This window comes from Scyliorhinus torazame, chromosome 12 (assembly GCF_047496885.1).
Source record: "Scyliorhinus torazame isolate Kashiwa2021f chromosome 12, sScyTor2.1, whole genome shotgun sequence".
Classification (NCBI taxonomy): domain Eukaryota; kingdom Metazoa; phylum Chordata; class Chondrichthyes; order Carcharhiniformes; family Scyliorhinidae; genus Scyliorhinus; species Scyliorhinus torazame.
Window position 1 is genome coordinate 85,177,631 of NC_092718.1, and position 21,984 is coordinate 85,199,614.

The window sequence follows — 21,984 nt, forward strand, 5'->3', positions numbered from 1 at the left end:
CTGCTCGAACTAGCTACCCCTCCATTCTGAGGTGAACCCTGGGGCCCTATGGGAAGTGAACGGGAGGAGGAGGTTCTCGGTGCCATCCCGGACCCGTCCCATAGAGCGTGGGGATAGTGGCCACCAGCACCCCCGAATTCCACCCCTCTGATGAGGCCGCGTCCCGAGGTCAGCACACGGGTTAAGACGGCACGGATGTGACTGTACCGTTGACAAGCGAGCCATGGCCCTCCACCCCAGAGCCCCCAGAAGACGCCCGCCAGGTCATCAAAGGCCCCGGATGTGGTAAGTAGCTGGCTACCTCCACCTCAGATGTGCATCCTAGGGAGACACCTGGATGTAGCAGTAGAGTTGGAAAGACCACGCACATTGAGGAACACTGAGGGAACGGGGTGAGGGGGAGAAAGTGGGAGATTAGGTAGGGGATGAGGGGGGTGTGAGGGGGTGGTGGGGAGAGTGCGATGGCACCGTCGGGGAGTGGGGAATTGTATGACGCCTGTGGTACATGAAAAACCCGTGAGCACAACCAGTGTAATGCCTCTGTCACTGTTCTGCTAAGAGGGCCGACCTCCAAACGCTTCTCCCATCTCTCCAGGCATTTCCCAAGTTCCCCGGGCATAACACATGCAGGTGATGGGTGTGAGCGAGCACTCAGCAGACAGGCAGGGGTCAGGCACTGGCATTCAGCTCCCTGCGGGTTATCATCGCCCCCCTGCCCTTGACAGTGACCCGCTGACGGTGCCGACAGTCCCAGCACCCTGGAGTGGTGTGACACAGATCCTGGGAAGGTGGGAGATGGGGGTGGGCGTGAGGTATCGATGACGGGCCAGGCCACGTCCTCAGTGAAGCTGGCGAGTATGAGGGCCTTGCTGGCCTTTCAGGCTTGCTGGTCCCTTGCCTCTGCCGCCTGCCCTGCAGCCTTCAGCTGGTCCTCCAGTTCCTCCCTGGGATCATCCTACAGCCCCTGCTGGTCCAGCACTGCCTCATCATCCTCGTCCTCCTCCTCGGAAGTGACCACATACTCCTCATCCCCAACCTCCAACTCATCATTCCGCTGCTGTGCCAGGTTGTGGAGGTCACAGTAGGCCACCACAAAGCGGGCGCCCCTCTGGGCAGGTGTACTTCAGGACATCAATAGAGCGGCTGAGGCCTCAAAACCCCGTTTTGAGCAGTCCGATGCACCAGTCAATGACAGCCCGAGTTGCCACATGGGCCTCGTTGTACCGGGTCTCCATTTCGGTCTCCGGCCTCCGTACTGGCATCATTAGCCAGGCACACAGCGGGTACCCCTTAACCCCCAAAAGCTTGCTGCCCATGCAGGAGTGGTCCTTGAAGAGTCCGGAATGACCAATTGACCCAGGATGTAGCTGCCGTGGACAATCCCTGGAAAGCATGCACACACATGCATGATCTTCGTGTGGTGGTCACGCAGAAGCTAAATGTTCAGGGAATGGAACCCCTTCCTGTTAACGTAGGGCATTCCCAGATGGCTCGGTGAGCGCAAGGTGACATGTGTGCAGTCTATCAGTCCCTGGACGAGGGGCAGACTGCTGATGGCGGAGAATCCTGCTGCCCAGGCATCTTGTCGGGCTTGGTCCATGTCAAAATTTTTATAGCTATCCACCCGAGCAAACAGGGCATCCGTGACCTGTCGGATTCATCTGTGGGCTGTAGCCTGAGAGATGCCGCACAGGTCCCCGCTCGAGCCCTGGAATGATCCTACGGCGTAAAATTTCAGGCATCAGTGTCCTTGATGGCCACCGGGAGTGGGTAGCCTCCTCCTCCATGTGATCGCCAAGTCGGTGAAGACATGGCACAGGTGCCGCACCATCTCCTTGTTGAGGCGGAGCCTCCTGTGGCACGCGCTGAACGTCATCTATTCAAACGGCCAGCGACACCTGTACACCCTGGGCCGTCATGAGCCTCCCCTCTGGGTCCCTCCCTGGCCTGATGGGCGGCTGGGTCCTCAGGGTGTGGGGCGGCGTCCGGTACATGGGCTGCTGCCTTAAGCCTCTGCAGACGCTGCTGCCGCCGTCTCTGGCGTCTGGCCACCCAGTCTACCTGCAGTACCCCTCGGGCCTGTTCTGCTGGATCCAAAATACTGTCCATGTCGTTCACTCTCTATAAGGGATTGGGAGAGGGTGTTAGACTGACAAACAGTGATGGCTCACACCCTGAGACCCTCCATTCCCCCATTGATCTCCACCCAACCAGATCGCCCTGTACACACAGCCCCGGCCGCAGCAGGCCCCCTCACCAGAACCTGTACCCCGCACATCACTCATAACGTAATCTAAACCCGGAGCTGGGTTCCATCTCTTGGGTGTTCGGATTTTGGCTGCTGCATGTGTGGTGTTGCCTCCTGCAGTGTTCAGGCATCACGGTCTGATTGGGAGGCTCGGCAATGACTCCCACATGCTACATGATCCGCCCACCCACGGGAATCCACTCAGGTTGTGTGAAATGTTCACTTACCCATGATTGCCAATTCCCCATTGGCAATAAATTTCAGCCGCACAGTCAGAGGCCTCGGCAGTTGGTGGGGGTTATGGACGGTCAGTGGGGCAGACGGGCAGGGACAAGGGTTGCTCTGGAACAGGTACACATGATCCAGGGGTTGGCATGGGGGTGTCTCCCAGCGCCTCCCCCCCCCATCGCCCCATGCTTGATGTGAGAGCTGGCAGATCCCATTGCGAGCTGCAGCGACCACATCTGCAGTAAGTGTTGGCTGCTCGAAGAGCTCCGGCTCAGAGTTGATGAGCTGGAGTCTGAGCTTCAAACACTGAGACACATCCGGGAGGGGGAGACTTACCTGGACACTGTGTTTCAGGAGGCAGTCACACCTGTCAGAGTAAGTAGTTTAAATCCTGCCAGTTGCCAGGGACAGCAGGGTGTGACTGCAAGCCAGGCAGGTAAAGGGAACCAGCAGTCAGGAACTCAGGAGCCTCTGCCCTTGACCCTGTCCAACAGGTATGAGGCACTTGCTCCCTGTGTGGATGGCGAACAGAGCTGCAGGAAGGATGAGTCAGCTGACCAAGGCACCATGGTTCAGCAGGCCATTCAAGGGGAGGGAGTAAATAGGCAAGTTGTAGTTGTAGGGGATTCTATTATCAGGGGGATAGATAGTATCCTTTGTGAGCAGGATAAAGAGTCCCGCATGGTATGTTGCCTGCTCGATGCTAGGGTGCGGGACATCTCTGACCGGCTTGAAAGGATACTGGAGAGGGAGGGGGAGGATCCAGTTGTTGTGGTCCATGTCGGTACCAACAACATAGGCAAGCCTAGGAAAGAGGACCTGTTTAGAGATTATGAAGAGCTAGGATTCAAATTAAAAAACAGGTCCTCAAGGGTCATAATCTCCGGATTACTGCCCGAGCCACGTGCAAATTGGCATAGGGAGGCAAGAATAAGGGAAGTTAACACGTGGCTGAAAGAGTGGTGTGGGAAAGAGGGGTTCCTTTTCATGGGACACTGGCATCAGTTTTGGGACAGGGGGGACCTATACCGTTGGGATGGTCTCCACCTGAACCGAGCTGGGACCAGTGTTCTGGCGAAAAGAGTAAATAGGGTGGTCAATAAGACTTTAAACTAAAGATTGGGGGGGAAGGGAAAGTCAGGGAACCAAGAGGTGAAGGAATCAGCGGGGAGCGTAGCTGCTTAGGAATACAAAAAAACACGAACAGACAAAACTCAGGAGAGGTTACGATAGTCCCCATCCCACAAAATATGACACAGTGTATGGAAAGGCTCAGTAAACCAAGGTCCACCACACTAAGAAAACAAAAAGGGATGGTCAATGGAGAATTAAAGGTGCAATATTTAAATGAGCGCAGTGTACGGAACAAGGTAGATGAGCTTGTGGCCCAGATTGTGACTGGCAGGTGTGATGTGGTAGGCATCACAGAGACGTGGTTGCAGGGGGTTCAGGACTGGCATTTAAACATCCAGGGATTCACAACCTATCGAAAAGACAGAGAGGTGGGCAGAGGGGGCGAGGTTGCCTTGTTAATTAGGAATGAAATTAAATCGATAGCACTAAATGACATAGGGTCAGATGATGTGGAGTCTGTGTGGGTAGAGTTGAGGAACCACGAAGGCAAAAAAACCATAATGGGAGTTATGTACAGGCCTCCTAACAGTGGTCAGGACCAGGGGCACAAAATGCACCACGAAATAGAAAGTGCATGTCAGAAAGACAAGGTCACAGTGATCATGGGGGACTTCAATATGCAGGTGGACTGGGTAAATAATGCTGCCAGTGGACCCAAGGAAAGGGAATTCATTGACTGTTAACAGGAGGGCTTTTTGGAACAGCTTGTGATGGAGCCCACGAGGGGACAGGCCATTCTGGACTTAGTGTTATGTAATGAGCCAGACTTGATTAAAGATCTTAAAGTAAGGGAACACTTAGGAGGCAGTGATCATAACATGGTAGAATTCAATCTCCAATTTGAAAGAAAGAAGGTAGAATCAGATGTAAAGGTGTTACAGTTAAATAAAGGTAACTACAGGGGCATGAGGGAGGAACTGACGAAAATCGACTGGGAGCAGAGCCTAGTGGGAAAGACAGTAGAACAGCAATGGCAGGAGTTTCTGGGAGTAATTGAGGACACAGTACAGAGGTTCATCCCAAAGAAAAGAAAGGTTATCAGAGGGGGGATTAGGCAGCCATGGCTGACAAAGGAAGTTAGGGAATGCATCAAAGCAAAAGAGAAAGCCTATAATGTGGCAAAGAGTAGTGGGAAGTCAGAAGATTGGGAAGGCAACAAAAACAAACAGAGGATAACAAAGAGAGAAATAAGGGGCGAGATTCTCCGACCCCCCGCCGGGTCGGAGAATCGCCAGGGCTGGCGTGAATCCCGCCCCCGCTGGTTGCCGAATTCTCCGGCACCGGATTTTCGGCGTGGGTGGGAATCGCGCCGCGCCGGTTGGCGGGCCCCCCCCCCCCGCGATTCTCCGGCCCGGATGGGCTGAAGTCCCGCCGCTAAAATGCCTGTCCCGCCGACGTACATGAAACCACCTACCTTACCGGCAGGACAAGGCGGCGCGGGTGGGCTCTGGGGTCCTGGGGGGGGCGCAGGGCGATCTGGCCCCGGGGGGGGGGGTGCCCCCACGGTGGCCTGGCCCGCGATCGGGGCCCACCAATCCGCGGGCAGGCCTGTGCCGTGGGGGCACTCTTTCCCTTCCGCCTCCGCCACGGTCTCCACCATGGCGGAGGCAGAAGAGACTCCCTCCAATGCGCATGCACGGGAATGCCGTCAGCGGCCACTAACGCTCCCACGCATGCGCCGCCCGGAGCTGTCGTTTCCGCGCCAGCTGGCGGGGCACCAAAGGCCTTTTCCGCCAGCTGGCGGGGCGGAATTTCATCCGGCGCCGACCTAGCCCCTTAAGGTTGGGGCTCGGCCCCCAAAGATGCGGAGCATTCAGCACCTTTGGGGCGGCGCGATGCCCGACTGATTTGCGCCGTTTTGGGCGCCAGTCGGCGGACATCGCGCCATTTCCGGAGAATTTCACCCAAGGAAAGAGAGGATCAATTATGAAGGGAGGCTAGCCAGTAACATTCGGAATGATAGTAAAAGTTCCTTTAAATACATTAAAAACAAACGGCAGGCAAAAGTAGACATTGGGCCGCTCCAAATTGACGCTGGTAATCTAGTGATGGGAGACAAGGAAATAGCTGAGGAACTAAATAAGTACTTTGCGTCAGTCTTCACAGTAGAAGACATGAGTAATAACCCAACAATTCAGGAGAGTCAGAAGACAGAGTTGAATATGGTAGCCATCACAAAGGAGAAAGTGCTAGAGAAACTAGGAGGTCTAAAAATTGATTAATCTCCGGGCCCAGCTGGGCTACATCCTAGAGTTCGAAAGGAGATAGCTGAAGAAATAGTGGAGGCATTAGTTATGATCTTTCAAAAGCCACTGGAGTCAGGGAAAGTCCCAGAGGATTGGAAAATCGCTGTTGTAACCCCCCTGTTCAAGAAGGGAACAAGGAAAAAGATGGAAAATTATAGGCCAATTAGCCTAACCTCGGTTGTTGGCAAGATTCTAGAATCCATTGTTAAGGATGAGATTTCTAAATTCTTGGAAGTGCAGGGTCGGATTAGGACAAGTCAGCATGGATTTAGTAAGGGGAGGTCATGCCTGACATACCTGTTAGAGTTCTTTGAAGAGATAACAAATAGGTTAGACCAAGGAGAGCCAATGGATGTTATCTATCTTGACTTCCAAAAGGCCTTTGATAAGATGCCTCACGGGAGACTGCTGAGTAAAATAAGGGCCCATGGTATTCGAGGCAAGGTACTAACATGGACTGACGATTGGCTGTCAGATGAGGAGATGAGGAGAAGGCAGAGAGTTGGGATAAAAGGTTCTTGTTCGGAATGGCAACCGGTGACGAGTGGTGTCCTGCAGGGTTCAGTGTTGGGGCCACAGCTGTTCTCTTTGTATATTAACGATCTAGATGACAGGACTGGGGGCATTCTGGCTAAGTTTGCTGATGATACAAAGGTAGGTGGAGGGGCAGGTAGTATGGAGGAGGTAGGGAGGCTGCAGAAAGATTTAGACAGTTTAGGAGAGTGGTCCAAGAAATGGCTGTGAAATTCAACGTGGGCAAGTGCGAGGTCTTGCACTTTGGAAAAAAGAATAGAGGCATGGACTATTTTCTAAACGGTGACAAGATTCATAATGCTGAAGTGCAAAGGGACTTGGGAGTCCTAGTCCAGGATTCTCTAAAGGTAAACTTGAAGGTTGAGTCCGTAATTAAGAAAGCAAATGCAATGTTGTCATTTATCTCAAGAGGCTTGGAATATAAAAGCAGGGATGTACTTCTGAAGCTTTATAAAGCATTAGTTAGGCCTCATTTAGAATACTGTGAGCAATTTTGGGCCCCACACCTCAGGAAGGACATACTGGCACTGGAGCGGGTCCAGCGGAGATTCACACGGATGATCCCAGGAATGGTAGGCCTAACATACGATGAACGTCTGAGGATCTTGGGATTATATTCATTGGAGTTTAGGAGGTTGAGGGGAGATCTAACAGAAACTTACAAGATAATGAATGGCTTAGATAGGGTGGACCTAGGAAAGATGTTTCCTTTAGCAGGGGAGACTAGGACCCGGGGGCACAGCCTTAGAATAAAAGGGAGTCACTTTCGAACAGAGATGAGGAGAAATTTCTTCAGCCAGAGAGTGGTGGGTCTGTGGAATTCATTGCCACAGAGGGCGGTGGAGGCCGGGACATTGAGTGTCTTTAAGACAGAAGTTGATAAATTCTTGATTTCTCGAGGAATTAAGGGCTATGGAGAGAGAGCGGGTAAATGGAGTTGAAATCAGCCATGATTGAATGGTGGAGTGGACTCGATGGGCCGAATGGCCTTACTTCCGCTCCTATGTCTTAAGGTGACCCACCACTACAGAGGATCCCCCACTCCCAGCTGGGGTCCCCCACATGCCTGCAGAGCAATGGAATGGCAAGACCAGCACCCCCGGGCTCTTTGCCTGTGAGCAAAGGTGTCTACTAATCTCCCCGGCTCCCCACCGAAGCACTTCCGCCAGGTTCACGTTTTTCAAAAGGAGGACCAATCAGTGCCAGCAGATACTGGGAAGGCCGCTGAATGACGGGAGGATATGGGCTGACTCCCGTTAATTGTATGGAAATGGGGCTTAAGTGGTGGAAATTGGTTTCTTCCACGCTACGGCAGATCCCGATTTTGTCTATGGGAGCGGGCCGGTTGCATCTCAAACTGTTTGGTGCCTGGTACGGTTCTCGTTTTCGGCATCTCTTGCTATTCACTGGCCTCGTTACGCTTGAGTGACAATCGCGCCATGGAATCTGTACACACGAACCTTACTGTGTTGTCACCTCTCATGGAGTGTCACATTTCCATCCAGTCTTGTGACAGTCTAACTGGGGAGTGAAATATCAATATTTAACACTGGATAGTTTGTAGATCCAGTAGACTCAATATCCACTCCCCACATCACTGGGGCACAGTGTCTGCAGTGTGGACCATCTACAGGACACAGAAGGACTCCCCAGGATTTTACAACGGGTGGACCCGAATTCTGGACACAGGAGTGGACAAGTTCATTCTACATCGGTTCATGTCCTCAGGCCCCTGTTTAGTGAATCTGGTTCTTGTGGTGTGTAAAATGTCTATTGTCTTAAAACCTAATACTTAAAAATCTTTATGTCAGTGGTCCCAAGATTTATGAAACTTTTCGAAACAAAACTCCAGCGGAAGCTGTGAAACACACGAGCAAAGTGCCTCTAGCCTGAGCTCTGTGCGTGTCAAGAGCAAAGATAAATTTGCAACAGAATGGTTGATACCTTATCCACTCACTGCTTTATCTTCCTTCTCTCTCTCAGTTATTTTGCACCCTTACCGAAGTTTCTAGCATAGCGAGAATGGACAAGAAGTGTGACACTGAACAGCTCGGCTATTCTTGGAATTGCTGTGTCGCCTTAATGCAAAATTCATCAAAAGATACAAATTTCAGCCCATCACTATCGGAGTCCTGGCATTGGGATAGATGTACAGGTTTTGGATAAGTTAAACTGTTGCTCTATATACTCCTTTAATTTCTGAAGGTTCTCATCTAAGGAAGCGTCCGGCGGGGTCTGCCTGCCTTTGACGGTGGTCGGCAACTGTTTGTTCTTTTCCTCTGCCATAATACTTCCGAACAGACACAAGCCATGTGGCTTCTTTCAGCCAGGCCGGTATATCTACCCTGTATACTGCCGAAATCCAGACGTCTGTTAGAGATTTGAGCCGACTACCATATAGGAGAAGTTTGAGGTCGCATAAGAGGGCTACTGAGTCTAAACAACAGCCGGGGAGTATTTTTTTCATCGGCTCTTTTTTCCTCTGAATGGCCCTGCTCGCAGTGCCAAATTTTAGGATCTCTTATTTTTCGGATAAGAAACATGGATCCGGTGGTATTGTTAGATTGAGTTTTATTGCAAAAATTTAGTTATTACACTTCAAAAACTGCAAAAATACAAAACAAAAGAAACAAAAGTCCAAAGGGGCATAAGGAAGAAAACAATGAAAGAGAACAAAGGCAAAAAAGAGCAGGCAACACGTGCACCAGTAACTTTATACCTGGATTGTTTGATACTGCCCCCTCTCTGCTCACTATTGGTTTACAAGTTTTGAATTGTGCCTTCTGAATAGTGTTCTTCACCATCACTCACATTGATATCTAACTTACCGGCTGTACACATTTGCAGTCTAGCTGAAAGGCTGGTGTAAGATTTTACCGCCAAGCTGCAAACCTATAATCTGACCTTGACTCAGAACACTACAAGCTTGTATTTCAACTGCAGTTATAATATTTTCAAAACGTGTTTTTAAATTATTTTCCGACAGCCATTGAGCCCGGTCCTTGGCACGAGGTGGTGGAAGAGTTCTCAAGTGAGTTTGAAAATTGGTTGCCAGGTTTCGGTAATCTTGATTTGGAGGCTGGGCGTATCAGATTCGATTGAGCACAACATATCTTGTCCACAGAGGTCTGAGTCGGTTTAACCTTCTGCTCACTGGTCCTGTATTGTCCTGTTCCTCATGTTTGTTGTGAGGTGTTGGAGGTGGGCAAACTTGTGGAGTTATCTCCCCCAGCCAGGGCCTAGGCACTGAATCACTTGGGTGTTGGTGAGACAGCATTGAGGAAATGATGGTATCTCGTGCTTCAATTGTTGGAATCCTTGAAAGACCTTGAAGAGTGTTCGTTGATCCTGTTTTATTCTTCGCTTCTGCTTTCCTCATGCATCTGGGGTGATGTCTTTATCATGAGGACTGCCCTGTATTACATTGTTATCTTGGACATTGCTCCATGTTAATCATGTTGTTTGCTTAATGCTGTCTATTTGTTCCCTAGAGAGGAGTGTGCAACAGGGGAGTGATGACCTGTATTGTTGGATATCCTGATTTAGTAAGTTCATATTGAGTTGAATTTGGAAAATGGGATTTGTGCAGTTTCAATCCTAAATGTAATCATGCCTCACTGTATCTGCCAATCTTTGTGATGGGGGAGGGGGCTGTTCCTTAGTGTCTCCCCCTGTCTTGTTTAAAGGGAAGATAAGCAGAGCTGGAATGGGTTGGTGGTGGAGGCCACGGTTTGGTGGAGTTAGTTAGTCCTCACTGTGATTGAGCATCACTCCCCCACCTCGAGTTAGAGATAATCCATTTTGAGGTTTCCTTTTCTCTTTTGGTTTTGGGTTTGAGAATCAGTGCTTTTACCTTTCTTTGGCCCGGGCAGACTTCTTGTTATCTTGGGGAAAGCTGGGTTCTGTTGGATTCTTCCTTCGGGTCAAGTTTATCTTTACTCCGAACACGGTTCTCTCTCTTTAACTGTTTTCGGCACTGTTGGAACTAATAGAGTGTAGCGCACAATGACTTACGAGAGAGACGAGTAGAGATGAAGTCGATGAGGCTTTATTAAGCGAGACTTGTCCCCCGCAGTTCAGCAACAGAATGGAGCGGCGGGGAGAAGCTCGGGTTCTTATACTCCGCCTTCAGGGCGGAGCCAGGAGTCAACAGCCAACCAGGACCCGGGATCTGTCAGCCAATAGCATCACGGCTTCACAGTCCCACATGACCCCTAATACATACTACCACATAGAGTCTGATCCGTTATTGGAGCAGATCGTAGTGGGATTGATGTCCGTGGTTGGGAACTGGGAATGAGGGTGGCCCTGGGTTAACCTTTGTATCGTGGTGGTTTCTCTTATCCAGTTTGTGTGTCGCCTTCCGAAGGATCCTTATTTCTTCTCTCATCTGGGTGAGCGTCGTGCTGGTCCTGGTTCTGGTTTGGCCTGGTGGAATGAATCGGGATCCTTGGGTGTCAGGGTATGAGGATCGGCCCTCCCTCCTTGGATACCCATTTTACTGATGTCTTGATGGTTCTTCTTCCTCCCAACTGGGGTCCCCTCCTTCTAGGACCAGACTGTTTAATCCTTTCTTTTATTGTGTTAGTGGAGTAATCCCTTGTCCTGGTTGGGATTGGGGAGGTGCAGGCTCGGGCAGCGTGTAGGAGTTGGAGTTCTGTGGGAGATCTTGGGGTCATATTCTCCTGAGTTTACTTCAAGGACAGTGCTGGGCTAGAACAACTCTGACACCGTGGTCAGTGGTCTGGGTTGGATACAAATTTCCTGGCATCCGAATGATTAGTTCTGATGGTTCTTGCTCTTTTCTGGGAGACCCTGGAGGCAAGTCTGTTGTGTCTCTCATTTTGCCTTTCTCCTGAGCTACTCGAGGTGAAGTTTAGTTCTGGAGAATGTGGGAGATGGTTGATGCTCGGTGTTCTGGTTGTTTAGGAGTGGGCCCACTCTGTGTGCTCTTTTTACTGTGGCATTAGCCTTTTTCCTGGCTGGCCTTGGTTAGTGGGGTGGCTTTCATGGTTGCAGTGGGATGGGGGGTGAATCAACCCTCCCTCCCAGGGCACCCCTTTTGGGGGGCATTTTGATGGCTCCCTTCTCCTTGGGGTGAGGGTCATCTTTCGGCTGGGACCAAAAGATATCCTGACTCAGATTTGAGGCCTCATGGTTATCCTGTCGTTCCCCTTTGGGGGCGGGGGGTGGGGGGGGGGGGTTATTTTCTAGTCAGTCGGGTGGACAATTCTCTTTTGGTTGGTGGAAACTTCACGAGTGCTGTGATGAGTCAGGACCTGGGATCCGGAGAGTCGGTTCTGGTAGCTCTGGTCTTTCCTCTTTTCCTCTTCTTCTATGAGGGACCCTGGGTCTGAGAATAACTTGGACTTGCTGCCACCGGTCCTCTCTTCACAATTTTGTAGTCATGTGATTGATGTTGGTTCTGTCCTGGGACCGGATGGGGGTTGGATCGTGTTGTGGGATGAGTATGTAATTCACCCTTCGTCCTGGGGTTCTCGTGGATTTTTCTTTATTTTTTTTTCTGGTGCTAAGTGTGATGTATCTCTCTGTTGTTGACTCTATCCTGCATTGGTACAGACGGGTCTTATATCTGTGGGAGGAACATGTTGGGAAAACTGTTCTGAATTCACCCTGTCTTATCAATTCCTACGTTTGCAGTGTTTCTTGTTCTGTGCTGCACCTGTTTTGCTTTCTATTGACTAACTACTTTCTTCTTGTTTTGTTGTGATATTTGTAAAAACTTAAAAATTCAATAAAAATACTTTAAAAAAACATGAAAGAATTGGATTATGATACAATACGTTCTTTACTTGGCTTAACAATTACACATAGATTTTTCAGGTTAACATAGATTACAAAGAACATCTTAAAATGTGATGGCCTCATTAACACACAAAGTCCCTAAAATCTTTCTTCATCACAAAGCTTTCCATTAGTGATTTGCATTCTGAAATCCAGCCCATCTTTTCCAAATGTCTCTGTGAAACAGATTCCTGCTGCACTTTTAACAGAGACCCCAGTCCAGGATTTGCACCCACTCCTTTAGGATTTATTTGTCTTGACTGCTGTTCAAATGATTCACAATTGCTTTAATTCTCAAGTCCCAGGCTGAATTAAAATGGCATCAAGCATTTAATTCACTTCTGAAGTCTGCTGTCCCACTTTAAATCTAGTTACTGCCATTGTCCCTTTTAAATAGAACACTTTGTTTACACTTTCTTGAATTATTCTGAACAATGTCTACCTCTCTGTTCACTTTGATCAACATAAATGTTCCTTCTGCCCCAACTTCCTGGTTACTTGGATTGTATCTTGTTCCTTCGGAATCTTGCATCTTTGCAACTTCCTTGTCCTCTCCAGCTTCACCTGGCAGAGTTGAGAGAGGCTCACTCCGGGTGTCCTTTCTCCAACAATGTATACAGCTAAAATTCAAACTCAAAAAGCTTTAATTGTCCTTAAAAGTGCCTTGAGTTACGAAGCAAAACTTACATACCCCTGCTGGCCTATTATTTTTCACAACATTGCCCACTCAATGCACAAGACGATCACAGTTGGAACTTAACCAACCCTCACACATACAAATACCTTTGTCCAGCATGAATCTAACCACAGGTTTTACCCTTCCAGGCACAGAAACATCAAATTAAACACACTTAAAACTACATCAGATTTCAAATGTTGACCGACACAAATATAAATCACTTAAAACTACTTTTATTTTCATTAGTTCGTGACCCCATTACAGAGATATTGGGCGTGATCTTCTGGAGTAATTTCCAAAGTTATTGCGAGTGTGAATTGTTGTGAAATTCCTGGCGTTTAGCACAGCGAAACCGGCAATGCAATTCAATAGTAATTGGTCCACTTAATGAGCCCTAATGTTATAATTAGGCCCCGAATGCCGGCTCACCAACTGATTCACCGGGATTGCGATCACCAGCTCCCCGGTAACAAATCCAAGCAGCACTTAAGCTGACGTTGTCAGCCAACCCCAGCCAGCTCAAAATAATGCGCCAAGGAGATGCAGGTTCTGCGTGACATGTCCCGCTCTCAGATGGAAATGGCCGAGGTGTTGCGGAGCTTGTCCCAGTTGCAGGTGGGTATGGCTGAGGCACTTCAGAACATGGCCCGGTCACGGGGGGGGGGGGGGGGGGGGGGGGGGTGTCCCAGTCGCTGAGGAGCATCACCACGGGCATTGAGACGATGGTGCGTACTATGGGGAACTACCAGATGATGCAGGTGCAGCCGGAGATCAAACCAGCTGCCGCTCCGCCCCTAGGTGAACCCCAGGGCACTATGGGCACTGACCGGGAGGAGGGGACGCTGAGCGCCAACCCGGGCCCGTGCCATGGGGTGGTGACGGTGACCACCAGCACTCCCGAGTTCCAGCCCCCTGATGAGGTCACTTCTCGGGGTCAGCACATAGGACAGGGCGGCACGGCTGTGCATGAGCCGGGCCACTCCAGCCCCAAAGCCCCCAGATGTGCCTCCTGGGGAAACAACAAATATGTAGTGGTAGAGCTAGGAGGGCCAGGCAGATTGAGCATCACTGAGGGCACCAGGGTAGGGGTAAGGGGTTAGGTAGGGGTTGGGGTTGGGGGCTGGGGATTACACAGCACATTAAACAACTTTTTTAACAAACATTATGATGCCTCTGTCACTTTCTTCTGCAATGCAGACTGACCCCTGGACCCTTTGCCTGTCTCTCCAGGCAACGCCCCTCCCCGTGGCACCCACCCACCCTCCGGCCATTGTCATCTTCCAGGAGCTGTGTCCCTCCCCTGGGTTGTCAGATGTTGGCTGCTGCATGTGTGGTGTTTACTCCCACACAGTGCCCAAGCATCAAGGTGCGATCGGAATGCTAGGCAATGACTCCCACATGACCCGCCTACCCAGAGAAATCCACTCGGGTAGTGTGAAGTGCTCACTGAGCCACGATTGCTAATTCCCGATTCGCGATAGCCTTCAGCCGCGCAGCCAGAAGCCTCAGCAGTCAGTGGGGGTTATGGTTGCTGGGCTGCCCCCAGAATGGGGTTGGATTCAGGGGTTGGCATGGTGGTGCCGTGTGCGATTGCCCCCCCCCCCCCCCACCCCCCACATTCCCCACACCCTCCCAAGGCGGCCCATCCTTGCAGAGGTTCCCCACCCCCCCCGAGCACTGGGGTGTCAAGCCCAGCGTCCCCGTGCTCTTTGCCTGTGAGCAAAGATGTCTACTCCCCTCCTCGGCTCCCCACAGAAGCCCTTCCGTCAGGTTCACGTTTTTAAAACGGAGTACTAATTTGAGCCAGTGTGGCCACTTGCTGGGGAGGTGGCTGAATGACGGGAGGCCGTTGGATATGGGGTGGCTCTTGTAAATTGTATGGAAATAGGACTGAAGTGGTGATCATTGGTTTCTCGCCACACTACGGCGAGATCCCCAGTTCGCCGACGGGAGTGGGCCAGTTGCATTGTAAACTGTTTGGCGCCTGGCATGGTTCCCATTTCTGGCCTCTCCCGCTATTCACTGACCTTGTTACGCTTGAGCGCGAATGTAACGAGGTCAGAAGATTGTGCCCAATATCTTAATAAATTAGATCGACAATCACCAATGTCAGTACTGAGGGAGTGCTGCACTGTCAGGGTCAGTACTGAGGGAGTGCTGCACTGCAGAGGGTCAGTACTGAGGGAGTGCTGCACTGTCAGAGGGTCAGTACTGAGGGAGCGCTGCACTGTCAGAGGGTCAGCACTGAGGGAGTGCTGCACTGTCAGAGGGTCAGCACTGAGGGAGTGCTGCACTGTCAGAGGGTCAGTCCTGAGTGAGTGCTGCACTGTCAGAGGGTCAGTACTGAGTGAGTGCTGCACTGTCAGAGGGTCAGTACTGAGGGAGTGCTGCACTGTCAGAGGGTCAGTACTGAGGGAGTGCTGCACTGTCAGAGGGTCAGTACTGAGGGAGTGCTGCACTGTCAGAGGGTCAGTACTGAGGGAGTGCTGCACTGTCAGAGGGTCAGTGCTGAGGGAGTGCTGCACTGTCAGAGGGTCAGCGCTGAGGGAGTGCTGCACTGTCAGAGGGTCAGTACTGAGTGAGTGCTGCACTGTCAGAGGGTCAGTACTGAGGGAGTGCTGCACTGTCAGAGGGACAGTACTGAGGAAGTGCTGCACTGTCGAAGGGTCAGCACTGAGGGAGTGCTGCACTGTCAGAGGGTCAGTACTGAGGGAGTGTTTCACTGTCAGAGGGTCAGTACTGAGGGAGTGCTGCACTGTCAGAGGGTCAGTACTGAGGAAGTGCTGCACTGTCAGGGTCGGTACTGAGGGAGTGCTGCACTGTTGGAGGGTCAGTACTGAGGCAGTGCTGCACTGCAGAGGGTCAGTACTGAGGGAGCGCTGCACTGTTGGAGGGTCAGTACTGAGGGAGTGCTGCACTGCAGTGGGTCAGTCCTGAGGGAGTACTGCACTGTCGGAGGGTCAGTTCTGAGAGAGCGCTGCATCTTCGGAGGGGTAGAACTGTCAGGTGGTCATCATTGAGGGACTGCTGCACTGTCGGACTGCCATTACTGAGGGATTGCTGCATTGTTGGAGGTTTCGTATTGAGGAGTGCTGTCTTGTCAGAGGGTCAGTAGCAAGGGGGTGCTGCACTGTTAAAGGGACAGTACTGAGGGACGCTGCGCTGTCTGAGAACAGTGCTCTTGTCATCCCTATCAAAACAATATCGTGTGCACAGCTACAATACTTCCTATTGTATTTGAGAATCAAAGCAGCAATCCCTAGTAGTGGCAAGAGGATGTAATTACAATGTGACGTGTTTCCATGATAACAGTCATTGCAAGAATGCATATGATAAGGAAAAGGTGGTAACACTAAAAAATAACAAATTTGAGCCAAGAACGTTGCATCAAAATAAGAAGTTTAATATGTAAATATCTACAGATCAGCCTGAACATTTTAATCAACGGTGTAACTAAATGTAATATTGTTCATAGCCCAAATGCTGCTAACAATCTAACACAGCATGAAAATGGTGCGTATCAAGAAAGCACATTCTGATATGGATACAAAGTTAAGCGACTCACATTTTTGTTCATTACTATTCAACCATGTTGGCTGCACACAGTGAGACAATGGGTGCAATTCTCCCCAAACATTTAGAAGTTAATTTGTGGCGGGGTTATCAGAGAGTTTACCGTCGGCTCTGTCGGTGAGTTCCCCACCGCTATTCAATGACACTTAGTCACTTTTTTGGGCCCTAGGGAATTTCTCACCTGTTTAGCCCTCACTTGGAACTATTTTGGCTTTGGGGAGCTGAACTCACAGATCGGGCCGCCATTTTGAAAGGGTGCCCCGATCTCTAAGTGAGCTAGTGGGTCCCCCACACTCCCCACCCATGGACAATGTCAGCCCCCACACACATGGACACTACACCACATCCTCCAAGTGAGGACACCCCGCTCAGTCCCCCCAATCCCCCTTATAGCACCTCCTCCCTTCTGGGACCCCCACCCAACACCCAACAAACCTCCCAGAGGCCCCTACCTACCTGCCCTGCACTTCCCCACTGTTCAAACCCCCCTCCACCATCATTTCATGGGCATGTTCTCCCTCACCCCTGGCCTTTGGCAGTGCCACCATGGCACTCGGACATCCTTGCACTGCCACCCTGGCACCCAGGCAGTACTCCTGCTGACTTGGCAGTGCCACCTGGGCACCTTGGCAGTGTCAGGGTGGCAGTGCCAAGGTACCAACTGGGCAGTGCCAAGATGCCTCCGTTCCAGGGGGAGGGCCAGGGGGCCACCCTGCACTTACCCTGACCGCCCGGGTGCGGTTCCTCCTGATCCATGTTTGTGTGGACCAGCACTGATCGGCACCTGGCTGCAGTCTTGCAGGGGAGGCCGAAGAATCGAAGGAGGCTGCTGGATCCCGCGCATGTTGGTCTTAAGTAGGTTTAAGACCTACTTCCGCGAGCTTAATTTTGTCCCGCCCATTTGGGGCGGGGTTCTGACTCCGACATCTCGTGGGATTTCAGAGAATCCCGGGAGGCACAGAGCACATTGTGAGGCTCGCTGGAGGCCTTTCTTGCCATTCTCCGGTCGGGTTGCGCTCAAGCGAGAGCCCAACGCAGCTGGAGAATCGCGCCCAATATCTTGGTTCTGATGTGTCCACCCAGCAGGACTGGGGAGCACCAGGGATCAGGAATAGTTTCAGCTTGCTGAAAAGGAGAAGGAGAATCTCAGGTTCCAGGTTCCTCTCCATACATTAAGAAGCAGCATGCCACTGTTTCATTGCCCTCTGTCTGCTGATGGTACTCTGCTTGTAAATCGCTGTTTATGCTGATAGAAACAATAAGCTTTTCAGAAATAGAGGGAATGAGTTTTAAAAAAAGCAATTTTATGCTGAACATTTCTAAAGTTCTGGTTAGGTCACAGCTTGAGTATGTGTCCAGTTCTGGGCATTATACTTGAGGAAGGATGTGAGGGTCGTGAAAGGATATAGAGGGTGATTTACCAGAGTGGTTGCAAAGATGGCCGCACAGTGGTTAGCACTGCTGCCTCTCAGCGCCAAGGACCCGGGCTCGATTCCAACCTCGGGTGAGTATGGGGAGCTTGGGTGTCTGCGTGGGTTTCCTCCGCACGCTCAGGTTTCTTCCCACAGTCCAAATGTGTGCAGGTTAGTTGGATTGGCCATGCTAAATTGCCCCTGAGTCTCCAAAGGTTGGGGATAAGACAGGGGAGTAAGTCTAGGTGGGGTGCTCTTTCAGAGCGTCGGTGCAGACTCGATGGGCAAAATGGCCTCCTTCTGCACTGTAGGAAAGCTATGATTCAATGGGGGATTTTAGCTCCGAGGTTCAGGTTGGAGAAGCTGGGGGCGGTTGGTTTCCTTGGAGTAAAGGAGATTGAGGGGAGATTTTATCAAGGTGGACAAGATGGTGACAGGTTTAGACAAAGCAGACTCAGAAAACCTGTTGTAAGTAGGTGATGGTACAGGAATCGGGGGTGTGGGGGGCACAGATTTAGAATGTTTGGTGAGAGAGGGGATGTGAGGAAGATTGGTTTTACCCAGCAAGTGGTAATGATGTGGAACTCACTGCTCCAAGGGGGTGGAAGCGGAGACGATGAATGATTTCGAAAGGAAATTGGGTGGAGACTTGAGGGGATACGGGGATAGAGCAAAGGGAATGGGACTGACTGGATCGCTCTATAGAGAGATAGCATGGACTCAGTAGGCTGAATGGCCTACCTCTATGCTGGAATGACTTGGTGACACTAAAATGATTCTAACCATTTTCATTGTAACCTAACCCACTATCACACGGTATTTGGCTGCACTGACAGACAAGATTGTTACTGCACAAAGCTTTAAACAGACTGAGGACTTCCTTTAACTGTTCGTCTCTCGCAGACACAAATCCCAGCGACAGTGATAACGACAACCACAGTGAATATCACAGCTCGTATTCCCAGGATCAGGATCACGTCCAGATTCTCTCCTCCACTGTCTAGAAAACACACAGAAAGAAATCATCATTGACTCTCTGCTTTCAATCTCTCACTCTGGCTGAACAATCAAATTGAATATCACTGTGACATTTGCTGTAATGTTGATCCATCCACTGGGATTAACTGGATCCTGAATGTTTTCATTGTAAACACTCTCGGAGTGGACAATCTGAACTTTCACCTCAGGGTGGAACATTGGTGAGAATGGATCATTGTCTTGTTTGACTCCCAGTCCAATGTTTTCCTGCATTGCTGTGCGCAGGATTGTGTATCAGAAAAATCCGGAAACATTTATCGCAGGGTGGAAATCCATCTCGGATGTGTGTGAAAGTCGGGAAGCTTGTGACAGACTGCGCCCCTGTGGACTTACCTGCTCCGTTTAATAAACTGTTCCTATGTTTACCCAGAGAGTGAGGAGAAGGGGTGTGGGGAGAATATGGAACTCACTCCCACAGGGTTTGGGGAATCTATGAGGCTCACTCCCGCAGGGAGTGGGGAGAGTATGAGTCTTGCTCCCACAAGGATTGGGGAGAATGTGGGACTCACTCCAACAGGGAGTGGGGAGAATATGGGACTCGCTCCCACGGGAGTGGGGAGAATGTTGGGCTTGCTTCCACACTGGGAGCAGGGAGAATGTGGGACTCACTCCCACAGGGAGTGGGGAGACTATGGGACTCGGTCCCACAGGGAGTGGGGAGAATGTTGGCCTTGCTTCCACACTGGGAGCAGGGAGAATGTGGGACTCACTCCCACAGTGAGTGGGCAGAATGTGGGACGAGCACCCACAGGGAGTGGGGAGAATGTGGATTCACTCCCAGAGGGAGTACGGAAAATGTGGAACTCGCTCCCACAGGGAGTGGGGAGACTATGGGACTCGCTCCCACGGGGAGTGGGGAGAATGTTGGGCTTGCTTCCACACTGGGAGCAGGGAGAATGTGGGACTCACACCCACAGGGAGTGGGGAGAATGTGGAACTCGCTCCCAAAGAGAACGCGAGAATATGGGACTCATTCCCACAGGGAGTGGGCAGAATGTGGGACGAGCACCCACAGGGAGTGGGGAGAATGTGGATTCACTCCCAGAGGGAGTACGGAGAATGTGGAACTTGCTCCCATGGGAGTGGGAAGAATGTGTGAGTAATTACCACAGGGAGTGGAGAGAATTTGGGACTCGCTCCCACAGGAAGTGTGGAGAATGTGGGACTCACTCCCACGGGGAGTAGGGAGAATGTGGAACTCGCTCCAACAGAGATTGGGGAGAATGTGGGACTTGCTCCCACAGGGAGTGTTTAAGGTGAACAGTGCTGATGTATTTAAGGGGAAGCTGGATAAACACATGAGGGAGCGAGGAATAGAAGAATATGGTGTTGGGGGGGTTGGAAAGGTGCACGGAGGAGACTCGTGTGGAGCAGAAACACTGGCACAGAGCAGATGGGCCGAATATTCTGTGTCTGTCCTGGAAATACTGTGTAATTCAGGGATAAAATACCAGAGCCAATAAGAATGAGAAAATGCTTTGGAAATCTTCTCTCCAACACCCTCAGACAATGAAAAACCACTGCAGGAAATCACACAGTCTGTGTATTCCCCATTAATGCATCTCCGTGATGTGACCAAGGGGAGATTTACCAGAAAGATTTTGGGGACTTCAGTTAACATGGAGAGACCGGGAGAAGCTGGGATTGTTCTCCTTCGAGCAGAGAAGGTTAAGGGGGAGATTGAATCGAGGCGTTCAAAATCAGTATGGGTTTGGTTCGAGTAAATGAGAAGAAAGTGTTTCCAGGGCAGGAGGCTTGGTAACCAGAGCGGACACAGATTGATGAGAAATGGTGAAAAAACCTGAGTGGAGGTGAGGAGATTTCTTTTTAGACAGCGAGTTGATGTGATTTTGAAGGTGCTGCCTGAAAGGGCAGTGGAAGCAGATTCAACAGGAACTTTCAAAAGGGGCACTGGATAAATACTCAAAGGGGAAATATTTGCAGGACTATGAAGGCAGATAGTGGAAATAAAGGGGTATTTTTCAGGATGGCAGATGGTGACTCATGGTGTGCCGCAGGGATCAGTGTTGGGATCACAACTATTCACGATATATATTAATCTGGAAGAAGGAACTGACGGAATTGTGGCTAAGTTTGCAGATGTAACAAAGATATGTAGAGGGACAGGTTGTGTTGAGGAAGCAGAGAGGCTGTCGAAGGACTTGGACAGGCTAGGTAAGTGGGCAAAGTGGCAGATGGAATACAATGTGGAAAAGCGTGAGGTTCTGCACTTTGGTCGGAAGAATAGAGGCATTGGGCACAGTTGAACAGCCATCTTGTGCCTGAAAGGCAGCCGCTGCGGTGCAACGTAGCTGACAGAAGCTGGGAGAGCTCGCTCCCGGGGTGTACCTAGCTCACAATGCCTCACGAATCTAATGCAACCTCACGAGATGCTGCGATGTGAATCCCGCCCATTATGGGTAGATCACTTTTTGGCAAATCTGCATATTAGAGTCAGACAGCTCGTCTTACTTTAATATGCAGTTTCCCGAGGCACCCAAGGCATTGGGATCTATTCCCTTTGCCTCAGAAACATCAGACGAGCACTGTTCAGTACTAGTCTACAATAAACAGAGATCAGATGGAATGGCACTGGTGGGGGTCTCCAAGGAGAACGGGGGCCACCAGGTGATTGTCCTTAGGGCGGGGTGGCACCCTGGCATTGCTGGTGCCCCTCTTGCATCCTGGCATTGCCACCTGGGTGCCAGCCTGGCACTGCCAATGTGCCAAGCTGGCCCTGGGACCCCGTTCACAGTGAGTTGGAGCTTGGAGGGCCAGGTCCGGGGTTGCGCTGGGGACTCCAGAGATTGGGGCGCCATTTAAAAATGGTGTCCTGATTTCTCGCCGTACTGAGGAGTTCCAGAGAGCTGAGCTCCTCTGTGCAAAAAACAGGGATTTATGCAGCCTCAGCCGTTCAATCTCCTCTGAGGCCCCCTGTCTAACCAGGGGTGTGTTAAACAGCGGGTTGTTTCCCGGTGCTGTGAATGCCGGGAAACACGGGGCTAAACACAATCGCTATCGGTCTTTGTTCCCATTTAGTTTAATCGCGCCCAGACTATTTTCTAAATGGGAAAAGGCTTCTGAAAT

The 21,984-nt window shown here is 50.8% G+C and overlaps 1 protein-coding gene across 1 annotated transcript in view; it reads right to left on the minus strand.

Annotated features, from left to right (window-relative positions):
- Positions 1-21,984, minus strand: part of LOC140387070 (polymeric immunoglobulin receptor-like) — a 183,583-nt gene that overhangs the window by 24,398 nt on the left and 137,201 nt on the right. The window contains exons 8-9 of the mRNA XM_072470080.1: positions 18,914-19,112; positions 12,571-12,815 (exon numbers count right to left, since the gene is read on the minus strand). Coding sequence (XP_072326181.1) covers positions 12,571-12,815; positions 18,914-19,112 — 444 coding nt within the window. The remainder of the gene's footprint in view (positions 1-12,570; positions 12,816-18,913; positions 19,113-21,984) is intronic.